The sequence below is a fragment of the Carica papaya genome, chromosome 8, assembly GCF_054855325.1.
Source record: "Carica papaya isolate Zhongbai chromosome 8, ASM5485532v1, whole genome shotgun sequence".
In the NCBI taxonomy this organism is placed as follows: domain Eukaryota; kingdom Viridiplantae; phylum Streptophyta; class Magnoliopsida; order Brassicales; family Caricaceae; genus Carica; species Carica papaya.
Genome location: NC_142316.1, coordinates 24,861,659 through 24,880,951, shown reverse-complemented (window position 1 = coordinate 24,880,951; position 19,293 = coordinate 24,861,659). Strand labels below are relative to the sequence as shown.

The 19,293-nt window shown below is 37.5% G+C and overlaps 1 protein-coding gene across 6 annotated transcripts in view; it reads left to right on the top strand.

Moving 5' to 3' along the window:
* Positions 1 to 853: 853 nt before the first annotated feature.
* LOC110809472 (ARM repeat superfamily protein) overlaps positions 854 to 19,293 on the top strand; it is a 41,929-nt gene continuing 23,489 nt past the window's right edge. For 3 of the 6 annotated variants that reach the window (XM_088210179.1, XM_088210178.1, XM_088210177.1), the window contains exons 1-8: positions 855 to 1,322; positions 1,487 to 1,596; positions 2,323 to 2,395; positions 10,111 to 10,172; positions 12,586 to 12,727; positions 12,882 to 13,100; positions 13,266 to 13,332; positions 13,892 to 14,291. In XM_088210179.1, the coding sequence (XP_088066305.1) occupies positions 1,182 to 1,322; positions 1,487 to 1,596; positions 2,323 to 2,395; positions 10,111 to 10,172; positions 12,586 to 12,727; positions 12,882 to 13,100; positions 13,266 to 13,332; positions 13,892 to 14,291 (1,214 nt within the window). In that variant the 5' untranslated portion in view covers positions 855 to 1,181. Of the gene's footprint in view, positions 1,323 to 1,452; positions 1,597 to 2,322; positions 2,396 to 10,110; positions 10,173 to 12,585; positions 12,728 to 12,881; positions 13,101 to 13,265; positions 13,333 to 13,891; positions 14,292 to 19,293 lie in introns of all 6 variants that reach the window. The other 3 variants (XM_088210180.1, XM_088210182.1, XM_088210183.1) reach the window with 3 other exon arrangements.

Here is a 19,293-nt window from a genome sequence, read left to right as displayed (position 1 = left end):
TCCTCATATGCTTTAGATTCGAATTGGTCGTTTTGAGTTGAAGGTGAGCCAAATAATAGGAAAACTGATAATTTGAATTTACATAGAGAGTTTTTGAAAATATAGTACAAATAACATCTTAAAATATAAAAGAAGACACATCTTAGTTAAATATAAAAAAATATCAAATATGATCTTTATACGTTTTCGATTCAAATTAGTTGTTTCGAGTTGAAGATGAGACAAATAATGGGAGAAGCAATGAGGAGTTAGAATTAAGGAAAAATGATTGATTGGATTGAGTTTTTGTTGACATTTTATCAATGTGGAGTCTATATAATTGTCATACCGGTAAAATTTTACGATATTTTTACTATGTCATCGTGACAAGGACTATACAATAAAATTATAAATAAAGTTAATAAAAATTTAAGATTAATGTATTTAAAAAGATTTAAAAAATACAATCTCTTTTACATATAAAAATATAATAACAAATACATTTAAATAAAATAAATATTATTTGTATGTTTGAACGGATATAAATATGAAAGGTACATTATAATACACAGATACAAGATAATTATTACTCTATCCAGAAAGCCAGAAAGCAAACAAAGGTGATTATCACAAATTACTGATGGCTGAATATATATTTACATATATTCTATATATGTATTTCAAGTATACACATGTTTGCATTTTTTGGTGAAATGTTTGGAAAATATTGCAATTAGATGGACTTATTTTTCATTTCCAGTAATCTGACTAGTAAAAAATGAGTCCCGAGCCTGAGTAACTGAGGTGCCAAATTGGCTAGGGAGACCCACAGCGTATCCAATGGACCTTCTAACATGATATAAGCCACTCAGCTCCTGCTACTAGTAGAACTAGCAGAGGAGGTGGCAGCATATAGCGAAGGCCCCTCGACCAGCCTCTTGATTCTCCCGATCGCCCTTCACTTCCATTTTCTCCATCCAGAGCACGTCATCACAGTCACTATCACCTTCATCATCAACTCTCTCTATATATATATTATTATTATTAATAAGAAGAAAATGCATTTTTATGTGAAGCCTCGTTGAAAAAAATTAAGCTACCGATTCAAGATCCAACTGGTCGAATTTGGTTTCAATTTGTTTACCTTGGGTTCCAGGCAGACAGAGGGGAAATAGAGAACGCATATTTTGTAGAAGATAGCTATGGCGCTTTCTGCTTCTGATTTGCCAGCTATGTACTCGCTGCTTTCCAATTCAATGAGCGGCGACGAGAGCATTCGTAAACCAGCCGAGACGGCGCTCTCTATGTCTGAAAGTCGACCCGGTTTCTGCTCTTGCCTCATGGTATTTCTGTCTTATCTGTAGAATCTTCCGTTCCTAGGGTTTCATTTTTATTTTATTCATTTTATATTGTGTGGAATCTCTGCTCAATGCCTGTTAATTTGCATGCATATGTACATGTACTTGTTACTAGTTTGTGCAGCGGCGCTTAGTCTTTATTCACGCAGGAAGTGATTACTTCAAAGGATTTGGTGTCTCATGTGGATGTTCGATTGTTGGCATCGGTGTATTTCAAGAACAGTATTAATCGCCATTGGAGGCACAGGCGCGATTCATCGTAAGAAATTTGTAAATCTCATACTGTATATATATATATATATATATATATATATATATATATTTTTTTTTTTTTCTGAATATGATGGGGGCAGAAATCTTATAGTGTATTCTATCAAAAAGAAATCCTACGGTGTGCTAAGCTGTGGGAGATACCTTAGAGGGGTCATCTTTGACCTTAGAGGCACCATTTAATGACTAAACTCTAAGGACCAGAGTTGACATGGATGAGACCAAAGTAGTGCAGTACCAATCTTGAGGCTACCAGATTACTATTCTTTTTTTTTTTTTGTGATATAAAGATAATATGTATTAAAGAGGCACCAAGGCGGTGCCACCCCTGTGCAGAAGGAAGCAAAATCATCCAGAAGAACTAAAAAATCAATACAGTTTCCATCCAGACTGGTTAGAATGACCTCTGAACAAAAAACATAAGGTCTGGAATCAATGGTTTGCTATTAGTTGTTGATATGTTTGAAACCAGATTTCACTACTAGGTTTTGATCACAGTGAATATGATGGAGATGATTGTTTTATTCTTTGGTTTTCCTGAATTAAAACCGATATCTCCTCCACAAAGAGGACTAACAAATATCAGGCTGAGGCCATTTGCTTGCGCTAATAACTTCTTTAAGCCATTTCTCTTACAAAAGGAATGTAGTATGGTGGTGCACAGGACCTACTATTGTTAGTTATTGTTGATAATTTAATATTGACATGTTTTCAGGGGAATAAGCAGCGAGGAGAAAATGCATCTGAGACGAAAATTATTATCTCATCTAAGAGAAGAAAATTTTCAGGTCTTATCAACTTCTTTGTTTTGTTTTTTTTTTCCAAATATTTTGTCTTATATTCAGGAGATACATATTTTCTTTTTTGGGATGGAAAAGAAAATATAATTGAAAGAAGAAAGGGGAAATACAAGCTAGAGGAGGGTAAGCTATCATTCAAAATGCAAAATAGAGAACATGCAAAAAGCAAACAAATCAAGGTGTTAATAGAATATAGCAACCCAATCCCTTAGACTTGTAGAAAGAGGAACTCCTTCGTTAGTCTAGGGAGAAGCTAAGGACATAATCCTATCCTAAATACCATAAATAGTAGAAGAATGTTGGTTGAAGTCCTTGCATTTATTTATAGCTAAAGCACCAAGTCAATCTCTCTCTAAATCTTGGAATGATCTATTATACATCAATCTTTTGAAGGAAGAAATAAGATAACATTTTTCTTCCAAAAAAAAGTAGTATTATATATGAAAGCGCTGAGGATGCAATTCGTTTACAAGTCTTTACATATTTATCAAAATATCAATCAAGTTTCCTAGTATCCTTAAAATATCATCCTTTTATCAAAACACATAGTGCTTGGAGCCAAACATCCTTGCTTCTACCAAAAGAAAAATCTATGCCTTCAAAAGATTTTTTCTTTCTTTCCAAATAACCATAAGATGATCAAAGGAATAAGGCTTACATTTTTTTTGATAAAAGAAAAAATATTATTAAGAGTAAAAAAGAATCAAATACAAGAATGGTGGGTAAGGTCTCTTCCTCAAGTAAATTAAAAACACAAGAGAGAAGCAATTACATGATTGTAATAACATGCACGCTATAGATAATATGTTCTTAATTCTGGTGAAGTGCGGTGTCCAATATGGGGGAAATGTCCAAGTGCCTTAACCCACAATGTTGCTATGAAGGTAGTCCTATCCCAAAGCTCATTAACAGAAGTAGTATGATTTTGGAAGATTCTCTGTTTTCTTGTTAGCCAAATGCACCAAAGACCATCAAAAATTGCCCCTTGCCACAATGGTTGAGCTTCATCTCTCATCCCTTCCCCATTTATATTGGTGGAAAAAAAACTTCACCACCCAAACCATGCCTTACAGTCTAAACAGTTTTATCCATAAACTCCAGTTTAAGTTGCAATGTAGGAAAAGCTGGGAGTGGGTCTCACTAGTTCTAAAGTACATTATGTAGATGTCTGGATAGAAGACACGATGAGAGTGATGGAGTTGAAGCATCTCATTTATGTTGAGCCTCTGATGGATGGCTGTTCAAGAAAAGACTCAAATCTTTAGAAGCTTTTTAAAAAACCTTTGCAATGTGGAAAGGAAAGTCATTAACTTTTTCTAAAAGGTGATTGAACAAGGACTTGCAAGTAAACATACCCGATGTTTCAAGGATCCATGATCTACTGTTAGACTATGGTGAAAAGTGAATGGATTCCAAAGTAGTTTATAGGGATGACATATCCGAAGACTCACGATCAAAAAGGTTATTTATTGTGCGTAAAGTGAAAATTCCAGGGTGCTCTCCCCTCTGTTTCGTGGGTTGGACACGTGAGTATTGTGTTTGGCTAAAAGATTGTATAATCTAGGACATTTGTTACCTAAAGGTTGATCCCCTACCCATATATCCTCCTAAAACATGACTCTATTTCCTTCTCCTTCATGGAAAGGAGTAAGTGAGGCAAAGATGGAGTGGGGCTTGGCAAATAGATTTCCAAGAACTTAGGTGAGCTGCAGATCTCCTTGCTAAGGCACCCTACCTATTCCGTTCACTCCATAGACGTTGGTTATAACCCTATGCCACAAAGAAATTGGTTCACATGGAAAACACCACAACCATTTAGCCAATAAAGATAGGTTCTTTGATTTCAGATTCCCTATATCCTAATTTACTAAATTAATTTGCGATAATCGGATACCTTCATGGACTTATCCTTTTTGGGCATTGAGGTAAAAATGGAGTTCATACTATTGCAAATCTTCTCATAAGATAGAACTCCTCAAACACTTTTACCATATCCCATTTAGTTATGTGCCAACACTCCTTAAAGAACTCTATCACGAAACCATCAGGTCTAAGGGCCTTATCATCACATAAACTCCAAATAGGCCCCTTTATTTCATCCTCTTCAAAAGGTCTTTCAATTTGCTCCCTCTTTTCGTCCCTAATAGGTACCAATCAACTATTTCTAACAATGGCCTATGGTCCTCTTTTTCCTTGTACAGTTTCATGTAATATTGAGTTAGCTCCCGCCCTATGGCATTTGTTTTCCTTTCCACAATCCCATTCTCTAAATCGCTTTTATAGCACTTTCCCTCCTTTGGCCATTGGCAACTCTATGGAACATTCAAGTGTTTGCATCCCCATCCTTCAACCATTTAATTTTCATTTCTGATGCCAACATCTCTCTTCTAGCATCCTAACCTTCTCCAGCCCATTTATTTTCTCTAAAGGGCACTCTTCCTGACTCTCGGAAATGGTACCCTCTACTATCATCCTATCTAACTCTCTCATCTTAGTAAGAAGTTATGTCTTTTGCAATCTCACATCTCCCAAGACTTCCTTTTCTATTTTCCCTTCAAGTGTCTCAATCTCTACATACATTTGTAGCCCTTCCAACCTTCGTTTGTCCTACGTTGCCACTCCTCTCTTAATAACCTAATGAAATCAGGGTATTAAATCCACACATTCTCAAATTTGAACAGAGTATCATCTGATCCACTAGGATTTAACTAAAAATGGGAAGCTCTGACAATGAATGTGGAAGAACTTCCTACACTAAATTAGGAAAGCTATGCTCCCAGTGGGTAGAGATTAGAAGTCAATCTAGGTGCGAAGAGATTACTTCTTTTCTGTTCACTGAACATCACTGAACAAGTAAATTGGGTGTTGTCTAAAGGAATATCTCAAATTTCAATCCTCTATAAAGCTATTAAAGTTCTGCATCAAAATAGTCATCCTTTTGTCTTCTAATTTTCCATGAAGTCATCTTCATGCATTGAGATCCCCTCCAAGACACTGAAAAGGTGTGCATAGCCTTGAAAGCTATGATGATTCCTCCTAAAGAGAGGACTGTTGTCTATACGTAGTGGGTACATGAATATTCATAATCTACCAACATCCTTTTGTGACAGCAAGAAATAATGAATATGAGTGAACTCTCTCAACAATATCAACTCTAGTAGCCACCCTGGAATTCCATATTATCAAAATGCCACTCAAATCCCCTTATGCGACAAGGAACACCTAATCTTTAAATCTACTATCTCAAAGGCTCCTAACTAAGATACCATCTTTTTGTTCTTTTTTAGTCTCTTATAATATTACAATATCTGGGTTTGCTCTCATTGTCACTTCTTTGATTTGCTTCCGCTTCCTTACATTTCCTAGACCGTTAACATTCCAGGTCATTTTCATGGATTACCTAACCTCCCATTTTCTTCTCAAACTTCCCTTAATTACCTTGGTATGGTATTCTTCTATGATCTTTTGTACACGTTTTTTCCTACGAATATATGTCTGCAGGGATACTATTACTCTCATCTCTTCTCTTGTGGCAGCTTATTCACGAGATCTGTTAGGTTATCCTGATCAGAGTTAATCATCATTAACGTAATGGCTATAACACTTTTCGTCATTTCCTTGCTCTCAGTTGTCAAAGTTTGATAAACCGTATCGTGTTCGTTCCGGGAATAGGGAAAGGATGCCTTTGCCTAATAGGTCCGCATCTCCACTAGTCCCTGCACCGCATGTAAGGGTATTAATGGGAAAAGAATTCAAAAGTTGAATTGGAGTCCCTTCCACATTTCCTGAATATCTCTTGTGTAGCCTTTTGTTGGACAATCTTCTCTAGCTCCTCCTCATCTTTCTCTTCCACCTCAATTTCTTCTAACAGCAGTTCGTCATCTGAATAATCTTCATCAGAATTGACCTAAGATTCTGTCTTGGCTTCTGTTCATGTTGACCCTTTATTGGCTGGCTAAGGAGCACTAGGATGACATCCATCTCCTCTTGAGAGCTTCATGTCGGCCACTCCCCTTTCCTCACATTCCCAGGTTTTCCTGAAATACACTAATGACGTAACGTGCTGGAGGGTCAATTTTGTATGGGTCGGCCTCTATGATGGACTTTCGACGAAGCTCCCGTCGCCTGGTCATGATGGCCTGTCGACTTGAGGTTTTTCGGCTTTGTCGAAGTTAGTTCTTCCTTTTGTTTTGGACTGAAGGTCCTCGGCAGGCATCTGAAGACTGGCTGAGTTAGGCGTCTGTTTAGGCACCCATATGATGTTTTGGCCTTGTCGAGGTGGACCAATGGCCAACTGGCGCTGGCAGCGCTACTGGCGTTCCTTCCATTCATTGTTCCTCTAGGGTTTCTTGTTTTGAGCTGCCAAACTTGAGTTTGGCGCGTGAAAGAATGGTTGGGCTGCCAATGAGGGAGCCTACTCTACCACCTGGATAGCCTTTCCCTCTTTCTGCCTGGGTTCTAAAGTCGGGCCTTCTTCATCCAGCCTTTGGAAGATGCTGGGCTGTTCTAATGCTGTATCCGGCGTGCATTTGAGCCTTTCAAAAGGTGGCCCATTTTGCCTTATGTTCACGGGGTGTAAAATCTGCCTTGTATCTGTCCATTTAAGAGAATATGTTTAAAAAATATTTGTTGGTTTCAACTTTTCTTATTCTTCCACCAAGCTCTCCTATACTTGTGGAAGTCAACAGTAATAATTGAAGAGTATCTTTCCATAAAATATTTATCCTCCGTAACTGCCTCTTTGACAAATCTCTCCATCCCATTATCCCACACAAGATTTCCAGGCTGAATTCCTGCATTTATGAAAAACAAAATTCCCTCCTATTTGCTGATGCGTCCTCTACGCACCAAGACCTGAGTATGGCAGAATCAGCCACCATAGTGGTAGAGGGTTTCTAGCTAGCGTCATTTTTAGTGACTGGTTTCTGCATGCCTTTATCTCTTGATCCAAATCTGTCCAGGGCTTCAAGTATGGTTTGCCAACTCATCATTTGGTACCCTTCTGGGATGCATACATGACCCCTCATCTGATTTCCAACATAATTCGCAATAGGCAAGAATCTCCCTGAATTATTCATTTATTGCTCTATTAATATATATCCATAAGGCATCCGAGTGATCGGAGAACGCCTGCTTTATTTGTCCAACACATCCTGGACCCAGATCTGCACGTTTTGAATCCATTTATAATCAAGATGAATGCTGAAGCATTGATATTGTAGCTGTTCTGAGATGCTCAATCTTCCCCAGCTTAGATTCTGCCACCCTGCTGTAAACCGCTTCCTTTCAATGTCGAACATAAATGGCTTTCCATCCGTTAATACTCACTCAACTTAATTTGAAGTCACAATGCTTCCTATCCAAATCTCTTTTTTAACTGACCCAACCGTTACTCAATTTATCCCTATGAGACTATATGCCACATACCAAGGACGAGAAGCCAAAAGGCACCATAAGAGAAGATGGTTTCCAGTCACCTCATCATTCTTGCAGAAGTAGCACTTGTTCACCATAACCAGTCCTCTCTGTAAGAGATTCTCTAAAGTTAACTTTCAAACTCCTGTTGCTTTGCACATTAGAAAAAGCTTTTGAGTAAAGTAATGATTTTCCGAATTCAATTACGTGGGAAATTCTCCTTTTGATGTTGTCGTTATTGGACAGGTAGAGATAATAGGATTTTTCCCAAAGAACTATTTTTTAACTAAGATAATTTAAACAAAGCACATAGGGATTGACGTGGTAGGGTATGGGGAGGATCGAATCAACTCCTATAACCCACCATATTTATGCAATATTGAAACTTAACCGTTTAGAAAACCTCTCCCTCTACTTGAATTTATAACACCTAATAAGGTATGCATAAACAAGAACTAGAGAATTAAAAATAAAGAAAAACGCAACGAACTTATCGATAAGTTGATTTCTATTCCTTGGCTCCACAAGATTTCTGAAGACTCCTGCTTCTTGAATAACTTGAAAAAGTTAAAAAATTAGCAAGTTGCTAATCGAAGAAAAAGCCTAAACTTTAATTTTATTCTCAATTCAAGTGTTTTTATATAGGTTTTTCTTGGTATAGTTCTAAATGGTTATAAACACTTGAAAAATAATAAAATATTAATCTATCCTAATCTAGAATTCAGATAAATAATTAAATAATCATAAGCGATGGATTTATATTAAAATAATAATAAATAAATTAATAAATAATTGCAAAATTAGCTTATGTGAATTTTTGGATAAAAGGACATGGAAAGCCACATGGCAGTAGCTGGATCGTGGGTCGCTCCAAGCGGGAGACACGGGTCGTGTCATGGGCCTGCGTGGGTCGGCCCGGTTTTGGTACTCGGGTTGCTGCATGGGTCAGCTCAAAATGGACATGCGGGTCGCGTGTGTAGGCTGTCCGGGTCGCGCGGCTGTGCTGCCAACGCGTATTGGACCTGTGGGCTTGCTGCGTGCAGGTCTGCTGGGCTTGGGGATGGGCAGGCTGGGCTGTTGCGTGCGTGCTGGGCACGGACTGGGCGTCTGGCCTGCTGGGTGGCATGTGTGCAGTGTGCGGCTTGCTGTAAGCTCACGCGTGCTGCATGCGTACGGAGTTGTCCGTCTGCATGGTTGGCGTGCTGTTTCATGCGGGCGATGGCTCGGCATATGTGGGTGAGCTTCCAACACATGTGGTGGTTCGCACATGTGCCGAAGGCAGGTCACATGCATGACACATGCTGTCCGCCATTCTCCTCAAGGCTGATTGGCCTCTCTTGGGCCTTCTCTTGGGCCGAATGCTGCCTTGGCCAAAAAGATCTTGAATCCGTCTCTTTTCGGACTAAAGGTTGATCTTCCATCCCTCTTGGCAATTCTTCAAGCCCACAGGGTTCTCTCATGGGCCTCAAGCCCATTCTTTTGTCTTGCCTTGGATCTCCAGGCCCAGTTGGATCTAGTTTGGACATTTCTTTGGGCAACTTTTGGGCACAAGCCTTTCCCCTTCTTGACCCATACTTAGTCACAAGGTTTGGACCTCTTTGGGTGCTCATTGGGTCGAGTACTTGGCCCTATGCAGAAGAGTTTTGAGTTCTTCTCTCTTGGTTACTAAGATTGAATCTCAAGTCCCTCTTTAGATGAATTTAGGACCTGAGCCGTTACTGGACTCCTTAAACAAAAAGAAAGAGGTAACCTATCTCACAATCCATTAAAGAAAAAGTGACATCCTTAAAAACTCTCGGTTTCTCTTCCTCCAAATAGACCACAAGATAAAGGGATCATGTATATTTCCTTCGTTGTTCTCTTATCAACTCCGGTACTTTGCTAAGCCTAGAACTTTTCTAAAGCAACCAACACCAATCTAACTCAAGTTGAGGAAATGGAAAGTTAGACACTAGAGGCGGTAAGAAAGAAGACACCAAAATAGCATACGATCAGGAGTCTTAGCTGCCTCCTTATGTAAATGACAACTGTTTGCTAGGAGCTTCTCCATCTAGATCACTATAGTTAAAATAACATGACAACTGTTTGCTAGGAGCTTCTCCATCTTTGAATTGTAATACATCTATTCCATGTTATTTTAACTATATGTGATCTATCTATTGTAGTTCATGATCTTTTGTGTATTTTCTGTATAATAATGAATCTTGCTTCATATTGTGTGTATTTTATTTGAATTTTAGTAGTTTGCTTGCTAATTTCATTTGCTTTCCTTGTCTTTTTCAATACAGATAGCTGAGATGTTGGCTGTGCTCATTTCCAAAATTGCTCGCATTGATTATCCTAGAGAATGGTATGTCTTTTTAATTTGTTGCTTCACTGTATAGTTACATCCAATAGGATTGTATATATTGCTTTGACTTTAATCTAATGTTAAAAAATATTTGAATTTAACAAACAATATTTTTTTCATATAATTTATAATGACAAGAAGTACGAATCAAAAAGTTCTCTTTACTCAATTTTACTTTAAAACGGCTTCTGCTGAAAGTCATTCTAATTTCAACCTACTCGAGAAGATTACGTTGCTAGTCTTGGGTTTTAGCATATTAAATAGAAAGATTTGACAAGGGTTAGGTTCTTTGTATCTCATTTTAGGGAATATTACTATTGAATCCTCACTGGAAGTTCTGAATCCTCCCATTCAAAACCTCCTTGTTCCTTTTACCCAGTTGACCCAAAAGATGGAGAAAGGACCAATGAATTGATTCTCATACTTTAGTTGTAGCAGTTTGAGTCCAAAACACTAGTGCAACAACCATCTGGACCAATCACTAGTAATCAAATGTTCAAGCTTAATTATTAATAATGAGTGAGTTGTCTTTCCAAGGAACCCAGTAATTGTGTCTCTGTGATGTGGGATTGACGTTTCATAATGAGGTGCTATTATATTGTTTATAACTAATTGTGTATGAAATTAGTTATTAACAGTTAATAATGAACTTTTATATAAAATTCAAGAATTATATATTTCTCTAATGTGAGATTGAGCAATTATATAAGTGGCTTCTATTGCTCTTTTATGATTGAACTAACAACTATGGGCTTGATGTGGTTTTGGATGGAGTATGGATCAAAACATGCTTTGGCATTGCCTGCTTTTGCTGGATTATGCTCATTTTGTTCAAGAAAAATGCAAAATGTTTTAGGCAAACATATCAGTCATTTGATGACATTTGGAAAAGGATGGTGTTTTTGGCTTCTCTTTGGGCTAAAATCCATGATTTCCTTAGGGAAATTTCTTTTTCCATTTCACGGAAGTTTTGGGTTGCTATCTTGTATCAATAATGCATTTGCTTTCTTTCTTTTTCTTTTGGAGGATAGCTTATACTCCTTTAGTTTATGTACTTTTCCCTTCTAATGGTATTCCTTTTATAAAAAAAAAAAGGACAATTATTTTAACTTAGTTAAGCATATTGCTATATCCCAAAGCTTCAAGGTTCATGTACACCACAATTGGAGACATCCAAGAGTCTCCTCCATTCTTTTGCATGAAATCTCTCATTGGTTCTCCCCCCCCCTCCCCCCTCTCTCTATAGTTAAATACTTTCCCAAGTAGCTTCGAAGGAAAGCAAGCTATCTTTATTTGACATTTTCTCCTTTTCTTTTAAGTAAAAGGAAGCTATCTTGGGGTGTGCTCTCCTCTTCCTATTGGGTTTTCATGAAAAATTATTCAAACTAGCAACGTTACATAGTCTTACATAATTGCAGTATGGAACATAGAGAAATTATTTCATATGACAAGTGTATTACATCACTTGTATCCCCTTCCAATCGGTAGATGATACTTGTCATTCATGGTTTTCTCTAAAATGATAAGGTGGTCCTTGTTTTCTGTTAGATCTCCATAACTATTTCCTTTTTGTTTTCCCTTAAATCTCCATAACTATTTTCTGTTTGTTTTCCCTTTAACCTCAATAACTATTAACTCCTCTCTCCATAACTCTCTCATCTTCTAAAATGCAAACTCAAGCCTGAACCAGTGATTTTTTTGAAAAGCAATCTCATGGCCAACAAGAAAATCTCATGCTGCATGTTTCAAGGCTTGAACAGTTTCCTACAAAGAATAAATGATATAAATTATATATGATATAGATGTATAAATATGTATATATGTACATGCAACCCAACATGTTCGGTAGTTTTGATTCAGATACTTGTGGGCTTGTATTTTGCTTGTTAGATTAAAAAGCTGAAGTTTAGTTCAAAGTTTAGTCATCAAACCACGTATGAACTAAGCTTTGATCAAATTGAGCTTGATACTTTCATTAACAGCTTTGGCTTGCTGTAAGCCATACTGCAAGCACATCTATACTTATATGATTCTTCCTTTGCATTTAATGGTCATATGCCTCCACGACTGGACATAAGTTTTACTCCAAGGAAATATGTGGTTAGACGTATGATTGGTTAAAGGACATTTTAGTTTAAGGTAGTACCTGAAAAGGGCTGTAATTGGGCATAGTTGAACAAATCTTTTTGACATTGTCCTCTTACAGTATAGACAATAAATGCATCCCAACTTGAATTCTTCTTTGACGAGATCCAACAAATTGTGTTATTGATTAATTCTTATCCCCTTATAAGACTAATCTATCATTCTAGCTGCCAGCTCTTCGAAGAATGTTTTGGTTTCTTATATAATGTGACCTACATTTTCAGTACTCTTTTGTTGAGATTTACTGAATCTGATTTGATGACTTTAGGCCTGAGGTCTTTTCTGTTTTAGCACAACAACTCCAATCAGCAGATGTTCTTACTTCCCATAGGATCTTTATGATTCTCTTTCGAACCTTGAAGGAATTGTCCACCAAACGTCTAACTGTAGATCAGAGGAACTATGCAGAGGTATAGGTTGCTTGCTGCATGCTCTTTTTATTATTTTCTTGTGTTGTTCTATCATATCATTTGTTTGGAGGTTTAGCTTCTTTTTGTTTACTCTGAAAAAATATTGATCTATTTCATGCTAAAGGACTAAAGTCATGACAAACCTCTTGCGCAGATCACATCCCATTTCTTTGATTATAGCTGGCACCTTTGGCAGACTGATGTGCAAACCATATTACATGGTTTCTCAACAATTGCTCAGAGCTATAATTCAAATCCTCTGGAACAGCATCATGATGAGCTCTATCTGACATGTGAGAGGTGGTTTTGGTGTCTGAAGATAATACGTCAACTGGTAATTTCAGGGTTTCCAAGTGATGCAAAATGCGTACAGGTATCTTCTTTTTTTTTTTTAAAAAAAAAATTTAACTCTTGCTATTTTTTTTTCCTTTTCAACAGATCTTGAAATTTTATATTTTTTCTTATTTCTCTGTGTTAATATAAAATTTACCTGGCGAGAACATGAGAATAAGGGTACTCACGTGTTTCTATCATTCAGGAGGTCCGACAAGTCAAGGATGTTTGTCCTGTTCTCTTGAACTCAATCCAATCATTTCTTCCATATTGTAAGACACTTGTTTGTATTTAAAGTTTTTCTTTTCTTTATGTAAACCTTGTGTTTTTATTATTTTTCTGTTTGGAGGATTTAAGTACTATAATTATTTCATCCTGTGTTAAATGTCTCACCATGAAAAAAAAATGTCTCACCCTGAAAATAAAAAAGAACCAAATAAAAAATGCAAAAGAACTGGGAAGAGTGAAATAACAAAAAGAAAAGGTCTAAATTGCATAATAGTTACTTTTAATTAGCACAAACATACAAGCTATATTGTGCCATTTTCTTTCTCTTGCAATTCATTCAAAAAGAACCTTTTCTTGCATTTGCGAGCAAAATGCATAAATTTCGTTCTGTGGTGTAAGGAAGTTTACTTCCATTCTAATATCTGCCATATTGCTAAGTATAAAAAGTAATGGTGACTAAAACCTACTATAACTTGAAATGCTGCCTTAGTTGACATTGGTAAGATATCTCCCTACTAATTGAGAAAAAAGAGGCTGAATCATCTTAAAATCGTGGTTCCAAATATTGTGGTATATAATTCGTTCTCATTGGTGTTCTTCCAGATTCATCTTTTCAGAAGGGACATCCTAAATTTTGGGAATTTGTGAAAAGGGCATGTAGAAAATTGATGAAGGTTCTGGTTGCAATTCAGGGCAGACATCCTTATTCATTTGGTGATAAATGTGTCCTTCCAACTGTTGTGGATTTCTGTTTAAATAAGATAACAGATCCAGAGCCAGACTTATTGTCATTTGAAGAATTCTTAATTCAGTGTATGGTGATGGTGAAATGCATTCTTGAATGTAAAGAATACAAGCCCAGTCTTACTGGTCGAGTGATGGACGAAAGTGGAATTACGCTGGAGCAGATGAAAAAAAACGTTTCCAGTGTTGTTGGTGGGGTTCTGGCTTCACTTCTACCTAATGAGCGAATAGTACTCTTGTGCAATGTTTTGATAAGAAGGTATAAATACTCTAGTTTCTGTTTGCTTGCGCTAGTTTGCTCCAAATCTGGTTGGATGTATGCTAAATGCTTGCATGAGAATATTTCATTTCTTTTGTTTGCTTTGAGATTATGATTTGGAAATTTTTTTTCTAAACATCAATATATCATTAGAATCATCTAGTTAATCCATGGAGTCTTATGATGTTGATTTAGTATTTTTATGATAAGCTGATGGCAAGAGGTCAGATTATGGTCAACAGGTGTTACTTATGCATGAACGCAGCGGAATATTGCAACCATATCCTTTTGTGGTGTCCTTTAGTTTATGGTTTGTGGTGCATGATTTAAGGTCTTTGGGGGACTAATTGAGTCATTATGGGTTCGATCAAAGGGGAAATTTGGGCATGGGACGGCAGCTGCCGCACCAGGAGGTGGAGTTCGGTGGCCCTGGTGGTAGCCACTTTGATCGAGCAGGAGGGGCTCTTGCCTGCTCCCCTCGCATTCATTGAAGAAGAAAAGAAAGGATGGGTTTCTGAAAATAAAAGAAATCCTAAAACTGGTCCAACCCGTCAAGGGGGTAAAACAAATGAACTGACCCGAACCCGTCCTCCAACTTTACTATAAACCGGACTGATTCACATTCCTCTAGTCGCTGACCAACCTGGCCAAGTTGCCGAAAGTAGAAATTCTACTTTTTGAGGGTATTAATCCCGGTGCTTGGATCCGAAGATGCGGTAAATATTTTTTTGTACACAAAGTACCGGAGGAAAAAAACGTGCAGGTAGTGTCACTCTTCCTTGGTGAAGGGGCAGACATTTGGTTCCATGGGTAGTTGGTGAAAGCTGAAGAGCTCGAATGTGATATTTTTTGTGAAGGAACTTTATCAAAAATTTGGGGGCAACTCACAAAAAGAGTTTTTTTGAAGAATTTAACAAATTGGTGCAAGTTCTAGAATATTAGGAACAGTTCGAGCATTTGTGTGCTCTAATGAATGCAGACAACCCTGCTCTTTTTGAGATATTCTTTATACTTAGTTTCATTAATGGTCTTAAATTAGAGTTATAGCCTATGATAAGACTGCTCAAGTCACGCATGCTTAATTAAGCTTTTGAGTAAGTCTTGTTGCAAGAGTAATCCATAATTAAAATGTCGGGAAGCTTTTATTTTCATGAAAGCACTACCTACTCATCCGGTGGTTAGAAGGAAACGACAACTTGAAAATTCAAACATGCAGGAAGAGAAACAGAAGTCAAAAGATCAATAATATCGTGCTACAAATGTGGTGGTTGTTATTTTCCCAGACACTATTGCCAAAATAGAATCATGATGTCAGTAGACGTACCCTACCAAGGAAGACTTATTAGAAAAGGTGCCAGAAAAAGTGAGAATGGATGAAAAAAATTCAATAGGAACTTTATCCAAACAGGCAATGGAAGGAGTTTTAGCAAAACAATACCCTTAAAATTAGAGGGCATTCTCTGAATGTGATGTGCTACTAGTTGCTAGATAGTTGAAGTTCATACTCGTTTTTGGATGAAGATGTGGCTGAAGGAGTTTAGAATTCAAGTTGTCAGCGATAAACCACTGATGGTAGTGGTGGCAAATGGATAAAAAATCACTAGTGGTGTTGTGTGTCTAGATGTTACCTGAATAGTGTAATGTTACAAATTCAGGTATGATTTTCGAGTAATTCAACTCGGCAGATACTAAGAGTGGACTGGATGAACTAGCTTAGTCCTATAGTGTTCAATTTTGTGCATGCCACCATCAAAATTCATTATGCCAACTCGTTCATAGTTCTAAAAGGAGGTGACACCATAGGACGTGAAAGAGACCACTGCCGAGAATTGCGACAAAGAGAAGAACAACATGGAAGGGGGGACCATGTTCCTAATTGTGGAAGTTGATCAAGAAGACAGAGTTACTCTGACCCAGAATGACCCTAAAGTCCCTGCTGCAACTATTCAAGGATGTGTTTGAGGAATCCAAGGGACTACTGCCACCCAGGAGTGATTATTCTATATCCCTTATTAAAGAAGGAGCAACTGTCAATATTCGGGCATACAGACATTCTTTCTTTGAAAAGAAATGAAATAGAAAACAAGTACACAACATGGTACAGGAATCAATCATTCGATCTAGTCACAGCCCGTTCTCATCTATATTCTTACTAGTCAAAAAGAAGGATGAAACCTAGAGATTTTGTATGGATTTTAGGGAATTTAACTCGCTGACAATTAAAGATAAGTTGCTCATTCCCATCATTGATTACTTGATGAATTACATGGTGTCTCTATTTTTTTAAAATTTGATTTAAGAGTAGGATATCATCAAATTTGTGTGAAAGAAAAAGATATTCATAAGAGAGTATTTCGAACTCATCATGGCCGCTATAAGTTTAGGATAATGCCCTTTGGTTTGACTAACGCTCAACTATCTTCTAGGTTCTCATAAATCACATATTTAGAGAATATTTGGAAAACTTTTTGACGACATCTTCATCTACAAGTCCAACAAATAAGAACAATTTGTATCAACTTGTAATGGTACTGTAGTTGCTACAAAAACATGTTATATGCAAAAAAAAAAGTTGAATATTGTTTCCTATAGACTCAAGCAGAATATCTAGGACATATCATTTCGGGAAGGGGAGTTTGAACAGACCCCAAGAAAATTGAGGTCAGGGTCAATTGGCGGAGCCCACAAACTCTTAAGACTCTTAGGGATTTCTGGGCATAACGGGGTATTATCGAAAATTCATCAAGTAATATGAAGTGATGGCCTAACCCCTTACAGACTTTTTTTTTTAAAATAAAAAATTAAAGAAGTATATATTCACAAGGCACCAAACAAGGGAGTACTGACCATGTACAATTGTTTACATTCTAGTTAAGGTATCAATGACAAACCCAAAATCCTCATCTCTAACAATGTCACGCCCCGTGAACATAGATCCAAAAATATGGAACCACCTATCTCTTAATTAACCCCTTGCAGACTTGTTAAAGAAAAGAGCATTCAAGGGGAATCCTGAAGTTGAAAAAGTCTTCCATCAACTAAAAAGAGCAATTACTGCTTGTCCCGTATTGCGGTTTCTGAAGTTTGGGCTGTTTTAATGCAAGAAATGCAACTCATAGTCTTTATCAGCAAAGCCTTGGATCTTAGAAACCAATCCAAGTCCATATACGAGAAAGAATTTTCAGCTATCTTGTATGCAATCAAACAATGGTGCGTTACGTGGAAGGGTTTCCTTTCGTCGTTCAGATAGATCAGCACAACCTTAAGTACTACTGGATCAAAGAGTATCCTCTACAGTCCGACAGAAGGACATTTTGAAACTATTGAGGTTAAATTACCTAACACAATATAAGTAAGGGACCACAAATATAGTGACAGATGCCTTATTCAGAAGGGAACATGAAGATACTTTTACAGAAGTTGTTTACACTGTTACTGCTATCGGCTCTGCTTAGGTATGTGAGGTATCCAAAAGTTGTGAAGGTAATTCGGATGTACAACAACTTATCATAGAACTTTTAATTTTTCCGCATGGTAGGCCATCTTTCCACCTTTCTAATGGACTTTTACGATACAAGGGAAGGTTATTTGTCGGCAATGGTGAAAGTTTACAACATCAGCTCCTTCATCAATGCCACAACTCTGCTATAGGTGGTCATTCGGGGATCAAAACCACCTATGAATGAGTCAAACAATACTTTTATTGGGTCGACATGAAAAAACAAGTTATTCAGTGGATGCAACAATGTGATATTTGCCAACGTTGTAAAGATGAAAAGGTAGCTATCCCAGGACTCTTACAACCATTGCCTGTACCGTCCCAGGCTTGGACTCATATATCGATGGATTCTATTGAATAACTGCTCAAGTCCGAGAATAAAGAGACAAGTCAATGGACTTTATTCCTTTTCGACATCCTTTTTTGGTTCACAGGGTAGCTCATTTTTCTATGAAGATTGTTCATAAGTTGCATGGAGTGCCGCAGGTCATAGTATCAGACCGAGATCCCTTGTTCACAAGTTCCTTTTGGAAGGAATTGATGAAAACAGTTGGAACTAGCCTTCATTTCAGCACTGCGTACCCTCCTCAAATAGATGGTCAGATTGAATGACTTAATTAATGCTTGAAGATGTATCTGAGATGCATGACTCATGATCAACCAAAAACATGGGGAAAATGGTTATCTACTATTGAATGGTGGTATAACATGATCTACCATACAAGCCTCAATATGATCTCCTTTACTGCCTCTGCATATGGTTTTCCTCTCTTTCCATTGACCGTTAACTCCAAAGAAATTTTAAGGATCTTATAACATCCTAGTAACATCCTAGACAGGCCAGTTCGCAGATGCCAGAATATCTTTTTCTATAGTTTCTTTCCTAGCTTTGCTTGTCTTCTTCTTTTCTGCCCTAGTCTTCCATGGTGGAGCAAGGGATCTGCCCAGTAGCCCTCCTATGGCCTCTGTGAAACTCCGCTAACTGTCTGTTGCCATACTCTCCAGGATATAAATCCTCTTCTGTCTCTGTTGCCTTCTTCCCGTGATTGCCAAATACCTTCTTCCTATGTTTGCACTAAGCGCTACCCACAAGGGTTGTGTTTTTTCTACCATACTTCTAACTCATGAAGGTTCCCCATTCTCCCAAAAAATTGCTCCAACATACTAAACAACCACCAAGCCTCCATGCTAAATAAAACTTTTGATACTCTAAACCCCTTCCATCTTTGCCTATGTTGACAAATTTCTCCCTTTCTCCAAATAAGACCAAGTTGGAGAACTTCCTATTGACAACCAAGAATCACCTAGAGGAAGATAACGACATAGGGAGCAAGAAAGTTTCACCGACGAGCAGCAGCACTGATCAGAGAAAGTTGGTTGTGTACTGTGGAACAAAGACTTTCTCTCTCTCTCTCTCTCTCTCTCTCTCTCTACTGTTGATGATGCTATTTTAGGTTGTTTAGGCTTATGTTCTCTAAGCCATTGCATGGCAGGAAATTGTTG